This window comes from Phyllostomus hastatus, unplaced genomic scaffold (assembly GCF_019186645.2).
Source record: "Phyllostomus hastatus isolate PE091 unplaced genomic scaffold, TTU_PhHast_1.1 phas_scaffold_177, whole genome shotgun sequence".
NCBI lineage: Eukaryota > Metazoa > Chordata > Mammalia > Chiroptera > Phyllostomidae > Phyllostomus > Phyllostomus hastatus.
Genome location: NW_025334012.1, coordinates 346,083 through 366,447, shown reverse-complemented (window position 1 = coordinate 366,447; position 20,365 = coordinate 346,083). Strand labels below are relative to the sequence as shown.

Below are 20,365 nucleotides of genomic sequence, written 5' to 3'. Positions count from 1 at the left end.
AAATTCTCAAAATCACAGTGAAATAAGATGAAGTTATAATTTTAAGGTTTTTCATTTTTATCTCCATTGTGGAAACATCTCATGGTTAAAAGAGCTGATAATTTTATCTCTTTTACAATTCAAAAATTAAGCCAATAATGATGAAATATCTACTATGTGTAAGCAAAAGTGATGAAATACCTATTTTCAAGGAAAAATAGATCAGGAAACTAAAGTCCCTGAGGATGAAGATTCCTGTACCTAATGGCCCTATATCACTGTACAAGCCTTGATTTAAAATTTCCTAACTTCATATCCAGAATTTCTTTAGTTACAACATAACTCATTATTAATTACTAGAACATACTTTTTCAATAATTTTTTTCACAGCATTTTTTACCTCCTGATTCCTCAAGCTGTAGATCAATGGGTTTAGCATGGGAATCACCACTGCATAGAACACTGAGGTCAATTTGTCTTTATCTAGTGAGTGGCTTGACTTGGGCTGAAGGTACATAAAACTGAGGGTCCCATAATATATAGTAATAGAAAACAGGTGAGAAGCACAGGTAGAAAAGGCTTTCTGTCTTCCTACAGCAGAACGGATCCTTATAATGGCAAAGAGAATGAATACATAGGATACAAGAACAACGGTAAGAGAACAGAAAATATTGAACCCAGCAATAATTAACAACATCAGCTCTTTGACCTGGGTATCAGAACAGGCCAGAGCAATCAAAGGAACGTCATCACAGTAAAACTGGTTGACCACATTAGAGTCACAGAAAGACATGTGGAATGTAACCACTGCTTGTATGAGTCCCACAGTGAATCCATAAATATAAGAGCTAGTGACCATTTGAATGCAGAGTTTCCTAGGCATGAGAACTATATAAAGTAAAGGGTTGCAGATGGCCACATACCGATCATATGCCATAACAGAGAGCATGAACAATTCCCAAACTGAAAATGTGATAAAGCAACATACTTGAGTGGCACATGCATAAAATGACATACTTTTAATTTCACGTAAGGAGTTCACAAGGGTGTTTGGTGTGATGGCGGAGGTACCATAGAAATCAACAAAAGCTAGATGACAGAGGAAAAAATACATAGGTGTGTGAAGCTGAGGACTGACCTGAATTAGCACAATCAAACCCAGATTACCCAAGGCAGTAACTATGTAAATCAGTAAGAATACACAAAAGAGAATGGCTTGAAGCTCTGGATTATCTGTTAGGCCCAAGAGGATAAACTCAGTGACTACTGAGTGATTGCCTTTTGCCATTAAAAAAAACCCCAAAAAACAATTCTTCAATAAATGCCTCTGGAGCACAAGCTCTGAATAATCTTGACTCTATTAAGATATAATCAATTAAATGTGAGACAGTGCTCTGTTATGTTAAATTCACTCAAAACAGACTCCTAATAGGCCCTCTGAACTATGTGTAGATGTTACTTATGATTTCAGTGGGAAAGGATTTGGTCCAGGCAGAAATTCCAAGATAGGAAATTCACTGTAAAAATAAGAAAAAGGGATCAATTAAAATTTTACAATCAATACAACAGCCTATGTTGTACTTTTCTTTAAATATAAAGGAAAAAAAACAGGAAAAATGTAAGTAGTTTGGATAGCACATATAAAAATTATTTCTTAAACCATAAGTTTATCTCATAAAATTATAATTTCATCATTTCTTAAGAACATTAAAAATTACAAAAATTAGGTGTGGAAGATATAAAATAAAAGTCACAGTAAACGGCTTTAACGAGGAGTTAATATCCAAAATATATAAAGAACTCATACAACTCAACACCAAACAAACAAACAAACAATCCAATTAAAATGGGCAGAGGACCTGAACAAGCATTTTTCCCATGAAGACATATTAATGGCTAACTAATATATGAAAAGATGCTCAACTTCTCTAGCTATAGGGAGATACAAGTCAAAAGTACAATGCAATACCACCTCACACCTGTTAGAATGCCTATTATCAAGAAGATAAGTAATATACGTTGGAGAGCTTGTGGGCGGGCCTAACGGGACCCTCATTCACTGCTGGCAAGAATGCAAACTCGTACAGCCAGGGGTGCCTCAAAAAAATTAAGAATAGAGTTATCATATAACCCAGTAACCCCTCTTCCAAAAATTTTGAAAACATTTATTCACAGAGATATATACACCCCAATGTTCACTGCAGCATTATTCATAGTGGCTAAGACATGGGAACAACTGAAGTATCCTTCACTAGATGATTGGATAAAGAGGATATGGTGCATATACACAATACTACTCAGCCCTAAGAAAAGATGAAACAATGACATTTGTGACAACATGGATGGACCTTGAGAATATCATGATAAATGAAACCAGTTAGACAGAAAAAGTAAAAAAAAAAAAAACAAATGATTTAACTCACATGTGGGATATAAACTGAAAGTAACAAACAAATAAACAAACAAGAAAAATAAATAAAAACTCATAGACTCAGACAAGTGTGGTGGTTGCCAGGGAGAAGGAATTTGGGGGGTAGTTAATGGTAAAGGGGGTCAAATACAATATATGTTGACAGAAGAAGATTTTACTTGGGGTGGTGGGAACACAATGCCATATACAGATAAAGCATCATAAAATTGTACACTTGAAACCAATATACTCTTATTAATCAAAATCACTAATAAACTTAATAAAAACATTAACACTACTTTAGGCATACTATTTGTTATAATCAATTTATTTTCTTCTTTCTCATCTCCATTTTTTATTATTTTAAATTCACATATAATATTGATATTAAGGAAAAATAAGATTGTAGATTTTCTAGCTATGTCTTTTGGCAAAATATGCACCAGTGAATAATTTTTTTTAGATTGTAAAACAACTGTAAATGATGAAAGAGACATCATTTTGTTACATAACAACAAGTGGCGTCTTGCTGCCCACCACCACCCTCTGGGCAAAATTCCAGAGGCAAAGGTTTGTTGATAAAGCAAAGGAGTCTTTATTCAAAAGCTACACAATTTTGGAATAACAACTCTCCACACGAATCAGTCACCTAAGCCTACCAATTATAGCTAAACTCTTTAACTCTTTAGTTATAGCTATTACAGATGTCTCCCATTTCCCCTGCTCCTCTGCCCCCTTCTACCCAGCCCGCACTTCCCCCTCCCCTGGACTTCACCACGCTATTGTTTGTGTCCATGGGCTCTGCATATAGTTTTCTAAATGTTCAACATTTCAAAACTAGCATAAATATAACAATTATCATTTTAAAATACCTTTTGCTCTTAAACATTTTATCCATTTTCTGTTTTAATCCTATAACAATAAATTTAGCAGCTGATATTCTTTTTTTATCTTCATATAGAAACCAAGTAACTATAGAAACCAAGGCATGCATCAATGGAATAAACCGTCTGAGATCTGATGTAGCAAATGTTAGACCCAGGGTTCACATTAAAGTTAAACTCCAAGGAATCCACACTCTTTAGTACAACAGCTGTGACACAGTGCATGCACCAACCTGCTGAGAGGTTATGAATTCCCTTGATTTAATTATAGTTTTTGGTATATGGAATACTGACTCAAAATTTGCTACAAGAGCTTTGTGATAAAATAAGAGCAACTGAAATCTTCAAATGGGAGGTAAATGTGTTTAAATAAAAAAATGAGGAAAGAAACATTGAGACCTGTGGATCAGACTAGCCCTGTGTCTCTACGATCCATCAAAATATATAGGAAAATCAAAGTGGACCATGATTTAAGAATTTCTTAAAGAAATATATTTATTTGAATGTAATATCTATCTAGGCATAGCATATTTCTAGTCTTTTGTCATTAAGCATACGTATGACCCTTAGATTAAAAAAAATCATTAAATGGTATGAATGAATCATAAACTCAAAACCATTTCTATGTGATTAAAAATTATAAAGTTATCATTGCATTTATTTGAAAAATATGTTCAAATTTCCATAGCTATAACTCTATCACAGTTATCAGTTGTGTGTTGTAATTCTCATTTATCAATTGCTCCTTCAAGTTCATTAGTAGAGTTGGGATGAGAACTCAGGTCTTTAAGCTTATGGAAAGAAAAAAGATAACATGCAAATGCTTATACTTTACTATTACCTTTTCCCCTATTGTTCAATCTTTAAAAGGACTTCCAACTCAGGAAGATTTTATTTAATCGATAAATTCATGAGAGCCCACATATACTCTAAAGCCATTCTGTGACAAGAAGCATGTGTTTTTTTTTTTCACTAGGCTGAGGTGTCTGCTGGGCTCATTGTGTTATAAGCTGTAAGTGAATCAACAATCACCAACTTACCCAAGGTTTGCCCAGTATAACTGCATATGATCCTTGTCACTGGAAAAATGGTCTAATGTTTCAATTATTTTGATTATATTTGTTTAGAATGAATGATGTCCTCCTGGGATTCTATTCTTGAATTAGATTATTGTTATTTTTTTGAAGATAACTGAAAAACACATAATGAAGTCTCATAGGTATTAAAAAAGGCAGTTCTCTCAAAGAGTCTTTTGAGACCATACCAGACTTTCAGGTAAGTAGAAAAACATGTTAAATTAATGATATAAATAAAGTTATGATATAGCACTATTCTCTTTAATGAAGACAATTTATTACTTGTATAAATAAGAAAAAGTTTTATTTTTTTTTCAAGAAATGAACAAATCAGAAAAAAATTCAGACTATGCATTTTTGCATAGTCTGGGATATTGTTGATGCAACCAGAGGATTTGAATTTAGGGTTTTGGAGGAGTGAAGAGTCTGAACATTGGTCCCTGTTCTGTCCGTAACTAATTATATATTCAGGTAATGGCTTTCTATGCACTCTTTCATTTGAGAAATTAGGAAATTGGCATACATTCTTATGAACTTAAGACTTTGTTATTTTTAATACATTTTACATTTGAAAAATGAGATTATGGTGGTAAATTCTTATGGTTACTGTTACTTTTAGAAATTTTATTCTAAATGAACATCTTTACAGAATATTAAGATTAGACCAGGACATGAAAACAACAAAAATGTTTTTTGAAAGATGATTGGATACAAGAGATATGATATATATATATATATATATATATGTAATGTCTGTCCAGAGGCTATCCAGCCATATAATTTGAAAAGCAGAGACATTCATTGAAGAAGATCCATGATACAATAAACATTATACATAGGATAATGACACCTCAGTCCCCTTCAAAACACGTACCTTGGGACCTCACAGAGTTCTTTCAATCATCATTCGATGCCCCATTATATTTTCCTGAGTCTCATCAATGGTTGAAACTTCTTCCCTTTCAAAGGTGATTTCAGTTTTGGGAAAAGCCAGAAATCAGAGGGCATCAAATCTGAGCTGTAAGGGGGTTGTGTTGACTGAGTGATTTGACATTTTGCCACAAAACTGTAGGAAACGTGATGCATGAGTGGACGCATTGTCATGAAGAAGCTGCCAATCACCAGGGGCCCATAGCTGTGGACTTCAAAATTATGCAGTTTCCACAGAGGAATGTTCAAGCTTAACATGAAATTTTATGCAGAGTCATTGCTGTATTTGCTCAGTAATTTTGAATGTGATGGCCACCCAGTACACATGCTCACTCAATGACACCTACCACCCCCACTGACCAGTACAGTGAAGTCATCAGTGTTCACACAGGTGCATTCCAGTCCACTGTCCTTGGTTGCCAGGTTACATCGATGTTGCACAAACCATTCTCATTTTATTAAAAATGGCTGGACCTTTTTAGCACTGATCTTATATACTGCCATTTGCAACAACATGGATGGACCTTGAGAATATCATGTTAAGTTAAATAAGTCAGACAGAAAAAGTTAAGAACCATCTGATTTTACTTATATGTGGGATATAAAAATGCAACAAATGAACAAACAAGAAAAACAAACAAAAACTCATAGACACAGACAACAATATGGTCCTTACCAGAGGGAAGGGTGGTGAGAGCGTAGAGGGCAGAGGGGGTCAAATCTATGGTGATGGAAGAAGATTTGACTTTGGGTGGTGGACACACAAGGCAATATGAAGATTATGTATCATAGAAATATACACTTGAAACATATATAATCTTATTAACCAATGTAAGCCCCCAATTTTTTTTTAAAAGACTAGACATTCTGGTATTTTCTGATAGTAAAAACATTAGACCACAAACAGAAAACCTTTTTACTTGCGTAAGTCACTTTCTTAATTTCATGAACAGTAAAGCCTTGTTTCTACTGATGACGACTTTCTTCAGGGCGTCTTTCACTTCCTTGTTCCGAAGGCTGTAGATCAAGGGGTTCAGCATAGGAATGATCACTGTGTAGAAGACAGAGGCCATCTTATCTGTGTCCAGGGAATGGTGAGAGCTTGGCTGTAAGTACATGAAGATCAGGGTCCCATAGAATATGGTGACCGCCAGCATGTGGGAGCCGCATGTGGAGAAAGCCTTGCGCCTGCCCTCAGCTGAGCGGATCCTCAGAATGGCAGAAATAATATACACATAAGAGACAAAAACAGTCAGAAGAGAAGAAATGAACATGATACCAGCACAGACAAAGATCCATAGCTGTTTGGAATGAGTGTCTGAGCAAGTTAGCCTGAGGAGGGGCATGTCATCACAGTAGAAATGATTGATGACATTAGAATGGCAATAGGAGAGACGAAAGGTGAGGATAGCATGAAACAGTGCAACCAGGAAGCTGTAACTATAAGGGACAGCCACCAGCTGAATACAGATCCCTGGAGACATTACGACCATGTAGAGGAGGGGGTTACAAATGGCCACATATCGGTCATAGGCCATGGAAGCGAGCAGCAAGCATTCAGCTGTCATAAATGCCAGGAAACAGCCTAACTGAGCAGCACAGGCATTGAAGGAGATGACATTTTGTTTGTACAAGAAGTTCCCAAGCATTTTGGGTGTAATGACTGACGTATAACAAAAATCGACAAAAGCCAGGTTGCTAAGGAAGAAATACATTGGTGTGTTGAGTCTTGCATCTGTTCTAATGACTAGGATCAAACCCAGGTTGCCCACGACTGTGAAGAGGTAGATAGTTAAGAAAACCACAAAGAGAGGCATCTTCAAGTCCTGACGATCTGTGAGGCCCATGAGAATAAACTCCTTAACCTGAGTGCAGTTGATCTGGGCCATGGATTTCATTGTGTCTGGATGGAGAGAGGAGAATCCATGTTAATTAAATTAACCTTTCAACCTTAATACTTTTTTTAAATCTCAGCATACTGAAAATCAATGGTATTATTAATGTGAAAATACTAATATTAAAGTGATTAGTAGTATACTTGGACTCTGGGATGAGACAAGGGCAAAAATACATATTTTAGAAGAAAGACTTGTTTCTTTCACCCACATCAACTGCATTTATAAAGTTGAGCTGTATGGTAAGATTTAGTCCAGACTGGCTCTCTTTTCCAAGCTCTTGAACATTACATTATTTAAAATTTAATACTAATTTATCAAAACTTGGAAACTATAATTGGTATTTTAAAAGTCTTAACATTAATAACTCAAAGGAAAAATGAATCTTCTGTAGTGACAGTGTTCTGACAAATCCGTCACTGTGCCCGTTTTATAAACCCCACGTTGCAGCCGAGCCGACAGATGCAGAATGTTGTCTGTCTGTTCTACGCTCATTCCTTACTGTGGAGAGCTCACCGTTTTTGGTTGCCACAGAATCCTCTTAATTGTGTGCATAATGCAAATACTCAAAAAGGATAACTTTGTGAAAAACACAGTAACATGTTTTATAGGTGTTTATTTATTTCCTGGCTTACTATGTCCATTTTACAGATGAGGGAGAGCTGTGTCTGAGAGGATAAGTCCTGGAGTGAGCTCAGCCAGGGAGTCTGCAGCACAGCTGGAGTTCAACCTTGTGTATTTCTGATGCAGGAGCCCACCAGCCACTATAATCTCAACATGCCCAGTTTATTCTGTCCCCTCATGCCTAAATTTCTACAAATGCTTCTTGTTATAATATTTCACAGATATCTCTATATGTAAATCAGCAGCTTACCTGATGAAAAGCAATGAAGATCAGCACATTTTAAAAACATTTGCTTAATTGAAATAAAAGTGAGACCTGCTTTCTAATAGATTTATATGGATATATATATATGACTCCTACCAATTTGTCATTTATTTAAAAACATATAGTTTTGGATTATGTTTTACATTAATTTTTATTTCTAGACTATATTATTTTAAATGAAATCTCTTCATATGTTTTCATGTCTTTTGAACTATTGTTCATAAATGGGATATGACCATTAATGTAAGCTTTAGTTTAGGACAGGATAATAATACATAAGAAATAAAGATTCTGTTACTAAATTTATAATGTCATTGTCACCTTTCTCTTTCTCCATATGAAATATTAAATGCAATTTTGCAGAAACTAATAATAACTTGCTTTGTACACAATGGACATGACTTGGTATATAGGACAGATAAAATAACTAATATTCCCCATCTTTATATGCAGCATCTCTTACTCAGGTAATCTCAAAAAGTTCTCATGCAACCTGTCATATGAGAGACAATATTTTTAAATCACTTATATGATAAAGATTTGATATCCACCAAAATATATAAAAAACTCATACAACTCAATAGCAAAAGAAAAAGCACCTAAATAATTCAATTAACAAATGGGCAGAAGATCTAGATACTAGACATGTTTCCAAAGAAAACATACAGATGGCTAATAGGCACATGAAAAGATGGTCACTGGTCATCACTAGTCATCAGGGAAATGAAAATCAAAGCCACAATGAGATATCTCCTCACACCTGTTAGAAGAGCTATTATCAAAAAGACAAGAAATAACAGGGGTTGGCAAGAATATAGAGAAAAAAGAACATGCACACTATTGATGGAATGTAAATTGCTACAAACAGTAAAGAAAACAGTATGGAGTTTCCTCACACAAATGGAGAACTTAACTACCATGTGATCTGGCAATTCCACTTCTGGGCATTTATCTGAAGACAATGAATACACTAACACTGATCATTGCTGCCGATTACCACCCTGTGATAGGTAGGACATTAAAGATTTTAAAAGACCAAACTGTGATCCCTCAAGTACTTAAAATTCATTTTGAAACAAACAAGCAACAACTTGACTGGAAGTTTGGTTTCCAAGTCCCAAGACACCGGGAGAAGCCTCCCTGCTCGGCAGCTCTAAGATCTTCAGCAATTTATCTCCGCTGATCTTGAGGCACACGTGTGCAAATAACTTGAAAGCTCATTGTGCACGTCCTTTTACCATCTAACCCAAATATTTCTTTTTAAAAATTATAACATATTGAATATAATTTTTGTATTTAAATTATACTCACATCTCTTCTCTTCTGCCACCACCAACACTCAGTAATCTAATCAGAACAATTGTTTTGCAGCCTCTGACTGCTACATGCCCGTATACATTTCCCTCCTTTCATATGTGCTTGTTTCTCTTCTCATCTCTACCATAACAGGTTGTGTGGAGAATGAAGAGTTGAAGGGAAAACTAATTATCCTTCAAGGCCTACTGAAATCCCACCTCTCCTATAAAAACCTCCCTCATTTCTAATTCCCAGGCTCTGATATCTAACAGTTTTCTTCCTTGTGTTCAAGAAATGTTTTACACATAACTCATTTCCATAACATTTCACACTTACAGCAACCATCTGTTTCCACATTTCTTCTCTTGATAGAATGTAGACTTCATGGGCATAAGTCATGACTTTTCATACATTTCCTAATACAGCCTTTTGTAGATGCTTGGTGATGGAGAGTTAAAGATTAATTTTTGTAATAGTCTTTTAATATTCATTCCCTTTGCTCATAATTAATGTCCTTTACTTCAATTTGTTAAGGGACACATTGATGACTTGGTTTCAATATTTTCACTTCTCTTCATAAGTACAATTATTAGCTTTTGCAAAAATGAGAAGAGTTTTGGTATAGATTATAATCTAGTAAATTTGGTGCTTAACTTATCCAAACAGTATAATAGATTCTATCTTGGAGAGCTCAAGTCTTATTTTCATTTCAAACTAATAAGAGCTATATTTTATATAATATCATATATATACATATGTGTGTGTGTGTATATATATAGAGAGAGAGAGAGAGAGAGAAATAACATTAGAAAAAACACTCCTTACTCTATTTTCAGAAAATACAACTTAAAATGTTTTATTAAAAACATTCATTCTCTTCTAATTATTTTTTTATAAAAAGTCTAACTTGATCCCAACTTTAAAATACAGCCTATGAATCTACCTGAGTAGTTGGCATTCCTACTTCTTCTGCAAATGTGTTTTGGCAGCAACAAACTGCTAGGTTTTGTCAGAGACTCTATCTCCAGGGATCACACTTAGGAGTTTGATGCAAGTAAGATCACCAGAACCTACAGGGACCCCAAGGCAGGCTGGGGATCAATTAACATTGTCTCTGGTTCTGAGGAACAGTACAGTTACAACTTCCCCTTTAGAATGAGATTATTGCCTCAATAATTGTTTAGGAAACAACTGTTGAGGGCAGGCTTTCTCGACCTTGACACTGCTACCATTTTGGGCTGGATAAGCTTCTGTGTGAGAGGTTCTCCTGTGCCTGGTAGGTTAAACAGCAACACCCTGGCCTCAACCCTCTAGATAGCAAAGGTTGTCCTTTACACGCCTTGTCATGATGAAAATCAATACTGTTTGCAGACATTGCCCAGTGTTCCCTGGACGAAGAATCACTCCTGGTGACACCATTAGTTTACAGTGTTCTCTTGGCATTTAATCGGAAATATGTTATTAAAGCATTCATAAATATATTATTTAAATACTCTTATAAGCCTAAACTTGGTGTTCCAAGAGCCTTCACTTTGTATCTTCTTGGCCCGCAACTAGTTATGTAACTAACAGATGAGATCATGGAATTTTAATATGCAATTTTTTTCACTTGAGAAATAACACAGTGTAAATTCTTATGATGCTTGCTAAACACAAATTATTATTTTAAGCCAAACTTGCTTACAAAGAATTTGGAGAATGATTTCATTTTGCAGAGAACAAATCTTTATTGAGAACCAGCTGAGAATAAGATATCTGCTAGTGTGATTACTAGAGGAGAAAACAGATCATGAAGGATAAGACACTTTTGTAGAGCCAAACCATTTTTTAAACTTCAGGAACACAGAAGTCCGGTTTCTTTCTACTGATGGTGGCTTTCTTCAGGGCGTTTTTTACCTCCTTGTTCCGAAGGCTGTAGATCAAGGGGTTCAGCATAGGAATGATCACTGTGTAGAAGACAGAGGCCATCTTATCTGTGTCCAGGGAATGGTGAGAGCTTGGCTGTAAGTACATGAAGATCAGGGTCCCATAGAATATGGTGACCGCCAGCATGTGGGAGCCACATGTGGAGAAAGCCTTGCGCCTCCCCTCAGCTGAGCGGATCCTCAGAATGGCAGAAATAATATACACATAAGAGACAAAGACAATCAGAACAGAGGAAATGAATGTAATACCAGCACAGGTAAAGATCCATAGCTGTTTGGAATGAGTGTCTGAGCAAGTTAGCCTGAGGAGGGGCATGTCATCACAGTAGAAATGATTGATGACATTAGAGTGGCAATAGGAGAGACGAAAGGTGAGGATGGTATGAAAAAGTGCCATTAGGAAGCTATAGCTATAGGGGACAGCCACCAGCTGAATGCAGATCCCTGGGGACATTACAACCTTATAGAGGAGAGGGTTACAAATGGCCACATATCGGTCATAGGCCATGGAAGCAAGTAGCAAACACTCAGATACCATGAAAGTGAGAAAACAACCTAACTGAGTAGCACATTCATAGAATGAAATAATATTTTTTTTGTACAAGAAGTTCCCAAGCATTTTGGGTGTAATGACTGACGTATAACAAAAATCAACAAAAGCCAGGTTGCTAAGGAAGAAATACATTGGTGTGTTGAGTCTTGCATCTATTCTAATGACTAAAATTAAACCTAGATTGCCTACTACTGTGAAGAGGTAGATAGTTAAAAAAACCAGAAAGAGCGGTATCTTCAACTCCTTTTGGTTTGTGAGGCCCGTGAGAATAAACTCCTTTACTTGGGTGCAGTTGATCTGTGCCATATCTCTTCAAGGTATCTGCATGAGGAAGTAGGGGAAAGAGGGAAAGTCAAGTTGCATTATCATACATGGTGCTTTTATACTTGAATACTCTGTAGGGATTTTGTTGCTAATAGAGAGTGGTATCAGATTGGTATTCTGGGAACAGGATGGAGAGGGGACAGAGATATGTGTGGGGCAGGCACACATCTCTTCTTTCAAATCCATTGTATATACAAAGGTGGCTGCTGTAGAACAGTCCGCATTGCCTTGGCTTCTATTCAAAGGTCTTATTCAGTGAGGTATTGAAAACTATAAGCTGCCTTGTTAAAATGTGTAAGCTATCGTTTTACTGGAAAATGTTAACATAGCATAAAGGAAGACAAATCTATAGTGGCATCGTTTTGACAGATGTCATTGTACCTGTGCAGACACAATTCCACATTGTCCTAATGCTGTCAAGAACCCTTGTATGCTCTTGTGCGCTCTTTTGTGCTCTAATACATTCTGTTCTGTTTAATTTATATCAAATAATACTGATCTAGATTCTTAAAAAATGAACTCATAATCTACTAGTAGTTACACAGTTTCAAAAGCTACACTTTATCTGCAGAACACCATTACCATTTCCCTAATACAAGTAGATAAGGAGTTTACTTATAAATAGCTCCAAGAGTCATGTCCCACTTGATTTGCATGCTCTATTCTTAACATTTTTCTTGTTTATGCCTAATTGCTGCCTCCTTAGGAGTCTATTTCAAATTACTCATTTCCTTATTCAATAACATGTATTGGAAATATTAATTTTCAGACACTAGAGTCTGAAGATAGAGCCCTGAAAAAGCAGACAATAGACTAAACTGGAAAGAAAGAAAGTTTTATCCAAATTTTCTATAGTTTTCTCATCTGTTTTTCTCTCATTTGTTTTTTCTACTTCCAAAACAAAAATATCTTGACATCTGTACACACTAACCATTTTGATTTGTAAAAAATAAAATATGAATTACATTTGAAATCATGTGTGACTTTTCACAGTCTTGTCCCTGAACAATTTTATAACCCCAACTTTATTCAACTCTCCTAACATTAGTGGACTTCCATTGGTTCAATTAATATAACTGGTCTCCATTAATTGATAACAATATACCTTCTCTGCTTCTCTAACTTTGTCCTCACCATTCCTAGTCCCTTTCCCTATCAAAAAAAAATGGTTGAAAGAAAAATTCTATTTATCCTTTAAGGCCTATTGAAATATCACTTCCTCTTTGAAGAACTGCTTCCCATGTTGAGTTACCACAGCTTATATCTGTGTTCTAGAATCACTGTAGACACACGTCACTTATATTTCTTCTCACATTTGTAGCAGTCATCTGTTTCCATACTGCTTCCCTGGATAGATGTTAAATACTTTATGATTGAGGGTCATGCTGCTTTATTCATTTACTTACTTACTTATTTACTTACTATTGTAGTCTCTTCTAAATGTTAGGTAGTATAGGATAAAAGACTAATTTAAGATTAAGATTCATATCATGATAATTATACTTAAATATTTTTTCTCCTCATTCTTAAGTCATATTCTTTGCTTTGGAAAATATCCATAGGAACATAGTGGTGACCTTTGTCTAACACAGTTGGCACTAATCCTGAGTAAAAACTCTACCTACTATCAATCTAGAAAGCATGGTTTGACATAGTTTATAATTTGGTCAATCATATGCCTGCTTTTTCCAAACTTCCTTATAGATTCTAAACTGGAATTTTTATGTTCTGTAACCTAAGTATATATGTATATATTTAGATTTATATACATTTATAGATAATATGTATGAGCAATATAAGTCAATACCTAATTTGCAATTTTGTATGCATTAAATAGAAAATGGGGACAGACTCATAGATGGAGAGCAGAATGACAGCTAGTGGGGACTTAGGGGCTGAAAGGACTAAAAAAGGAAGAAAGACTCATGCACATGGACAACAGTGTGATGATTGCTGGGCAGAGGGAGTATAAGGGAACTAAATGGTAATGGAAAGAACACAATAAAAATAAAATATTTAAAAAATAATCTTGATTGACTGTTTCTTATGTATTAAATATCTTTCTGGGTTTTGGGGTGACAACAAATAATGGTCAGAGTTCAGCCATCAAGAAGCTTACAGTGCAAGAAGAGAAAGATAGCAATCAAACAAGTTGAGAATAGTGAGCTCTAATAATCTGATGGAGCTAAGTGCTGGATACAAAGGGAATGTATGAGAGGAGGCCCTGTAACTTGAAGACTTTAAGGAGACTTGGTAGAGATAATGTTTCCCTGGGAAAACATTATTGAAAACAATAGGGAAATAATTAAGGCAAAGAAGGTTTCAAATAGAGAACATGCAAAAAATGGAATTAAGTACATGTATAATTTCTATAGATCCTAAATATATGAATACAATAATGCTTATTCAACCTTAACTTCTAGACCTGGTTCTGACTTTAATTAACTACATGAGCTTGGGAAAATCACTAGGATGTATTGAAACTCAAGTTAGAAAAGTGATTTGTAGAAGTTATCTCTTCACTTTCTTCCAGTCCTTCAGTTTTAAACCTAGATGATACTTTCATCAAGACAAATATAAAATCAGAGAAAACGCTGTTTATCTTTAACCTACAAAATGTACTTCAAACTTGTTTATTCTAGCCCATTGTATTTCATCTTTAATTTTTAAAATTTCATCTTCAGCTACTATAGCAATGTTATTTCACATCAGTGAGTAAAAGCCACCATTTTAAAATATCCTCGCTAACCTACCTGCATAGAGGGTGCTCCTGTGTCTCCTCATAATGGTTCTGGTTAGCAGATGACTCCATAGCTTTGTCAATGTCTCTGTCCCAAAGGATCTTACCTCAAAACATGATGCAAGATGCAAGCAAAATCATCAGGAAAAGTACAGTCCCAGCTCCCCCAGGATGCTGAGGAAGGCTGAAGATTTATTCATCGAATTCCCTATTTTTGAAGAACTTTGTATCTACAGCTCTGCCTGGAGCATAACATTATTGCTTTAAGATTCTCCTAACTCTTAAAATATTATGGTTATTTTTTAAAATTATTTTTGTTGTAGATTATCAGTGTCAGTCATCAGATTTCACTTTTAAAAGCAGACAAGAATTACCTTTTACAAAATGTGACAGATACCTTTCTGTGAAATGTGTATCCAGTTTCTCCAAGGGCTGCCCCTCCATCCTGTGTGCACAGGACATTAGGTAAAAGTTTTGTGCATTAGCTGGCAGCCTAGTCACTCCAAACTAGATGATGAATAAGAAATGTATTGTCAAATTAGTGTGTTGGGAAAATGGGTGGATTTGTGTTTTTATATAGTGATTACGAATTTAAAATTTGCCCTTACTTTTCGTTTAAAAAAATCTTTCATTATAAAACTGGATTACAATCTAAGGGAGGGAAGGATAGAATCTTACATTCTTTTTTATGGTATATGAACAGGACACTTTGATTAAAAGAGAAAATATAGAAGATGCTTAGAAATCACAACCTAGATCAATTGTATAAGTTATGATCAAGATAAGAATTATATATGTTTAAACTCTATGTTCCAGATAATAACTCTTTAATAAATATACCCTCTTCTATTGCCCCTCTCCTAGTCTTTGCACCTGGGAAACATCTGGTACAATTGGCAAAATGTCTGTTCTGCTTGTGCCTTGTTATAAAATGCTATGATTTGGTATTGGATGCTTGATCATTGTATGTGGTACAATATTTAAAACAAAAACAGAAAACAATAAAAAAAGCCTTAGAAACATTAGTTATGTCTCTGGACAAGCTCTTTGAGCCTACATGTAATTAAGGGAAAACTCTTATCTTACTGATAAATTAGAGATTTTTTATGCTTAGAAAATGATTATGACAACAATAGAAAAGTGCAGTCCTGGGAACCCCAAATTTGTCTGTGAACTCTATTTCAATACAGATGAAATCAAATTTCATACAACACATCCCTTTCAGAATTCATTTTTTTATAGAAGCATTATTAAAGATCTGTTTACCATCTTTTTAGTTCTGCCTTTTGCATGTCATATAAATAATATAGTCTTTTTAGGCTGGTTTCTTTTGTTTAGCAATGTGCACTTAAATTTTTTAAATTAAATCTTTGTTATTTTTTCCATTACCATTTAGTCCCCTTATAATCTCTTCCCCCAGCAATCACCACGCTGTTGTCCATGTCCATGAGTCCTTTTTCCTTTTTACTCAATCCCTCCATCCCTAGCCACCCTCCCCTCTAGCTGTCATCTGCTCTCCATCTGTGAGTCTGTCTGTTTTGCTTGTTAGTTCAGTTTGTTCATTAGATTCCACATATGAGTGAAACCATTTTAATTATTTTAGTTAAGTCTGTTCACATAAATTAATTTATAAATCAGAAATGAATTCTTTGTGTCAAAACTGGTCATAACAGGTGATGCAAAACTTTTGATTCTTAGCTTTTCTTATCTTCCTGTTTTAGGAAATGTGATGACATTTGATGCCAGTTTAGAAATTGTTTCAACTTTGCTTTTTTGTGGGTCATAATCTTTCTTTTTTTATTGAATTTACTGAGGTGACATTGGTTAATAAAATTACATAGGTTTCCAGTGCACAATTCTATAAAACGTAATCTGTATATTGTATTGTATGTTCATCACCCAAGGTCAAGTCTTCTTCTATCACCATGTATCCCCCCATATTCTCTTCTACCTTCCCACACCTCCCTTGATGGTCATAATCTTACTCTTGTTGTATACTTGAGGTCTTGTAGTTCGTCTCTGTTGTCATAAGTAGATAACAATAAATGGTGTCAGTCCCTATTGAACATGAGAAGCAACTAAGCTTTTAGGGCAGTTTTATGAGTCTGATATGTTGGTTTCTGGTTTTTTATTTTTGCCTCCCTCTGTGGTTAAGATGCTCAAGTCATAATTCAGAAATACTACACAGTCTTCTTGTGTCACATTGCTTGTAATTGTAATATGATAGTCCGGTATTATATTTCTAATAATCTGTGGTCCTTAAGAGATGTTTAGGCTGTACATACATATAACATATGTTATGAAGGCTATGAAGACATAGAGCCCAGGGCACAAGGGTACCAAAATGTCTTCATGCTTTCCACCTGTTCCCCACCCCGTTCTCTTATTGACATTTGACCTTTCCATCCTTGATGCCACTTTTTGCCTCACATCATGTTGTTTGGCATAAAACAATATTACTTTTGATTGACAGTATAAGAAGATTTTCTTTCTCTCATTTCTTTTTAAAAATAGTAATCTTTAAGCAAGATCTCCTTTTTCTATGTAAAATATAATACTAGGGTCTATACAATAATAGGTTAGTAAATTCATTGTTCATCATCTATTTACTCTAGACATCATCTTTTTAAAAAATGTGACAAGTAATTACTGAAACCCAAGTACTCTGATCCACAGGACAGAGGAGGTATAAAACAAATAAGATTGGTGAGTACTTACTTAATGGTTTTACGAAGAAACTTTGGAAGAGTAGGAAAGATATTTAGAATATCCTTATAAATAAAGTAGTACTCATAGCATTGTTAGTTTGTGCATGATATTTTAATGGACATAATACACTTTATCATTAAGCACTGAGCATTTATCATTCTCTCTATACTCAAGGGTCCAAATGAAATACAATATTTTCTAGGATAGTCTTAATGCATCAGGTACATGGTTTATCTAGAGCTCTACATATTTTTGGTAAATTAATTTGAAGAAGGATTATTGTTCTTCTTTATTGGAAATGCTCAGCATAGTTAAGTGCACTATATAAATAATAACACTCCATTAATTTATTGTCACATTGGTTGACCCAATTCTGATATGGCAAGTCACAACGCAGTACATTTCATATTTAAAAAGGAAACTTTTTAGAATTTATGCACAAAGTTTATCAAATAGTACACAGAATGAGGCATATTAAATGATGATATTATGTGTCTTTTATTAAAAAGTTGTATAAATTATATGAATTGGAATACAAATCATTGCCACCATATATTGGTTAGCATTTAGAATACAAACTCACTGGTACTGTATATTTTTCATTCAAATGATATTAAGAAAGAGTTAGTTTTATTTTAAATAAACTATCACTTTAATTTTGCTGACTTAGCTGTAAGAAGGTTTTTAGCCATCTGTAATTACAATTCTGCAAGATAAAATGATCCATTGTACCCGAACATATCCAGGAATAAAAAAAGAAGTAAAAAATTAAAAAAGATTGACTTACTTCTCTCCTCTATATATTATTGCTTAGTTTTAACTTATTTAATTGTTGTTAACTTAGATTCTCCTGACTCCTAAAAATACTTCTTTCAATCTAGCTACCTGCATACTCCTTAACAAAGTTACCTAGTTTCTGTGTATTTCTAAGTGTATATTTCTGTATATTTCTAAGTGTTATTTCTGTATATTTCTAGACTACAAGACATTTAGTTTATTTTTTTAATTCCCAAATCCTAGCCCCTTTTAATTTCCAGGATTACTTGAAAACCTGTAAGTTACCCCCTGACCTTTGTTTTCTCTGACACAATGGCAGCCTATCTTACCCATCTCTCCCTTTACTTACAGATCCTGAAATTACATTGATTTAATAGAACAGCACACATTGGTCAGAAATCTCTTTAAGGCAGCCTTCACGTCCTTATTCCTCAGGCTATAGATCATGGGATTCAGCATGGGGATCACAAGTGTGTAAAACACGGAAGCCATTTTATCCGTGTCCAATGAATGGCTACTTCGAGGCTGCAAATACATGAATAATAGTGTCCCATAAAACACTATGACTGCTGTCATATGCGAAGCACATGTGGAAAAGGCTTTTTTCCTTCCTTCTGATGAACGTATCCTTAAAATGGACAGAACAATATTGAAATAAGACACTAGAACTATAGTCATGGAACAAACCAAGTTTGTACCTGCAGATACAAAAATGACCATTTCTGGAAAGGAAGTATCAGAGCAGGACAATGCTAACAGAGGGACACTGTCACAGTAGAAATGATTGATTACATTGGAAGAGCAGTAAGACACAGAGAACACAGACGATGACGTCACAATAGCTGTGGAAAAGCTGTAGAGGTAAGTGAGGGACACGAGCAGAAGGCAGACCTGGTGAGATAAAACCACCATGTAGAGCAGGGGGTTACAAATGGCCACGTACCGGTCATAGGCCATCACAGCTAACATGGAAACCTCAGCTACAATGAAAACCAAAAACCCTCCCAGTTGGGTGGCACATTCATAGTATGAGATGGTTTTCTTCGTTGCTAAGAAATTGATCAGCATTTTAGGGGCAATGACAGTAGAGTTGCCAAGATTGACCACGGCCAAGTGCCGGAGGAAAAAGTACATGGGGGTCTGAAGTTGAGAGTCGACACTGGTGAGGGTGATGATGCCCAGGTTCTCTGCCATGGTCAGCCCATAGGTGACCAGGAAAACAAAGAACAGTGGGATCTGGAGCTCTGGATGGTCTGAAACACCTGTGAGAATAAACTCAGTGACCCAGGTGGAATTTTCAGGAGCCATGAAAAAGTGTGGAATTCATCTGTTTGGAGAAGAAAAGGAGAAGTGGTTAGAAAGTTTAAGGACCCATTTCCCGGCACTGCCTTTAAGTGGCAGGGGCAATTCCTTGGGAGAGATTTCCTGAATCATGTATTATTCTAACTCAGTTATTAAACTCAAGGTTCTAGGTCAAATATATAAGTTTTCCAATCATTTCAGAGAGAAAAAAGCAAGTATGTCAATTTAAACACATGATCCAGCATCATGAACTTTGAAGATTTACTTCTTTACCATCATATTTACTTATGAGTATATTATTAGCGAGCAAACAAACATTTTATCTTATGTCCCTTGTACTGAGTATGAAAACAGCTTGAGGAATTGTATATTCCAAAATAATTCAACATCTTCTTATAATTTCTTCATCAGAGACTTCTTGCTTTCTTTTCAGAGTAGGTGTTAGTCACTATTCTGTCCCATTTTTTTTATCATCTGTAACTTCTATTAGCACGATGAACTTGCATATTCTACCATCCACATTTGTTTACTGTTTTTACTTATTTTCTGTGTAGTTAATTCAAACAGAAATACGTAGAGGTGTATCTACAGGTTTATTTGACAGGTTAAGATTATCTTTACAGTTTTAAAAATTATCTCTGAAAATTTCATCATTTCTGTGCTTTACTGGATACAG

At 35.1% G+C, this 20,365-nt stretch overlaps 4 protein-coding genes across 4 annotated transcripts; all 4 read right to left on the bottom strand.

The window, feature by feature from the left end:
* Positions 1 to 328: 328 nt before the first annotated feature.
* On the bottom strand, positions 329 to 1,310 carry LOC123831490 (olfactory receptor 5AL1-like). The gene has a single exon (XM_045858372.1). The coding sequence runs from the start codon at positions 1,265 to 1,267 to the stop codon at positions 329 to 331; it is 939 nt and encodes a 312-aa protein (XP_045714328.1). The 5' UTR covers positions 1,268 to 1,310.
* A 4,898-nt stretch (positions 1,311 to 6,208) lies between these two features.
* LOC123831466 (olfactory receptor 1044) lies at positions 6,209 to 7,168 on the bottom strand. The gene has a single exon (XM_045858344.1). The coding sequence runs from the start codon at positions 7,166 to 7,168 to the stop codon at positions 6,209 to 6,211; it is 960 nt and encodes a 319-aa protein (XP_045714300.1).
* A 3,978-nt stretch (positions 7,169 to 11,146) lies between these two features.
* LOC123831428 (olfactory receptor 8U1-like) lies at positions 11,147 to 12,143 on the bottom strand. The gene is given in 2 exon segments (XM_045858307.1): positions 11,147 to 11,221; positions 11,223 to 12,143. Coding segments are annotated over 2 exon segments (996 nt in total).
* A 6,604-nt stretch (positions 12,144 to 18,747) lies between these two features.
* LOC123831459 (olfactory receptor 8J1-like) lies at positions 18,748 to 19,695 on the bottom strand. Its single transcript, XM_045858337.1, has one exon. The coding sequence runs from the start codon at positions 19,693 to 19,695 to the stop codon at positions 18,748 to 18,750; it is 948 nt and encodes a 315-aa protein (XP_045714293.1).
* Between the last annotated feature and the right edge of the window lie 670 nt (positions 19,696 to 20,365).

Bases quoted from the DNA above. Each gene is read 5' to 3' on its own strand.
- LOC123831466 (XM_045858344.1), bottom strand. From the start codon at position 7,168: ATGGCCCAGATCAACTGCACTCAGGTTAAGGAGTTTATTCTCATGGGC.
- LOC123831490 (XM_045858372.1), bottom strand. From the start codon at position 1,267: ATGGCAAAAGGCAATCACTCAGTAGTCACTGAGTTTATCCTCTTGGGC.
- LOC123831459 (XM_045858337.1), bottom strand. From the start codon at position 19,695: ATGGCTCCTGAAAATTCCACCTGGGTCACTGAGTTTATTCTCACAGGT.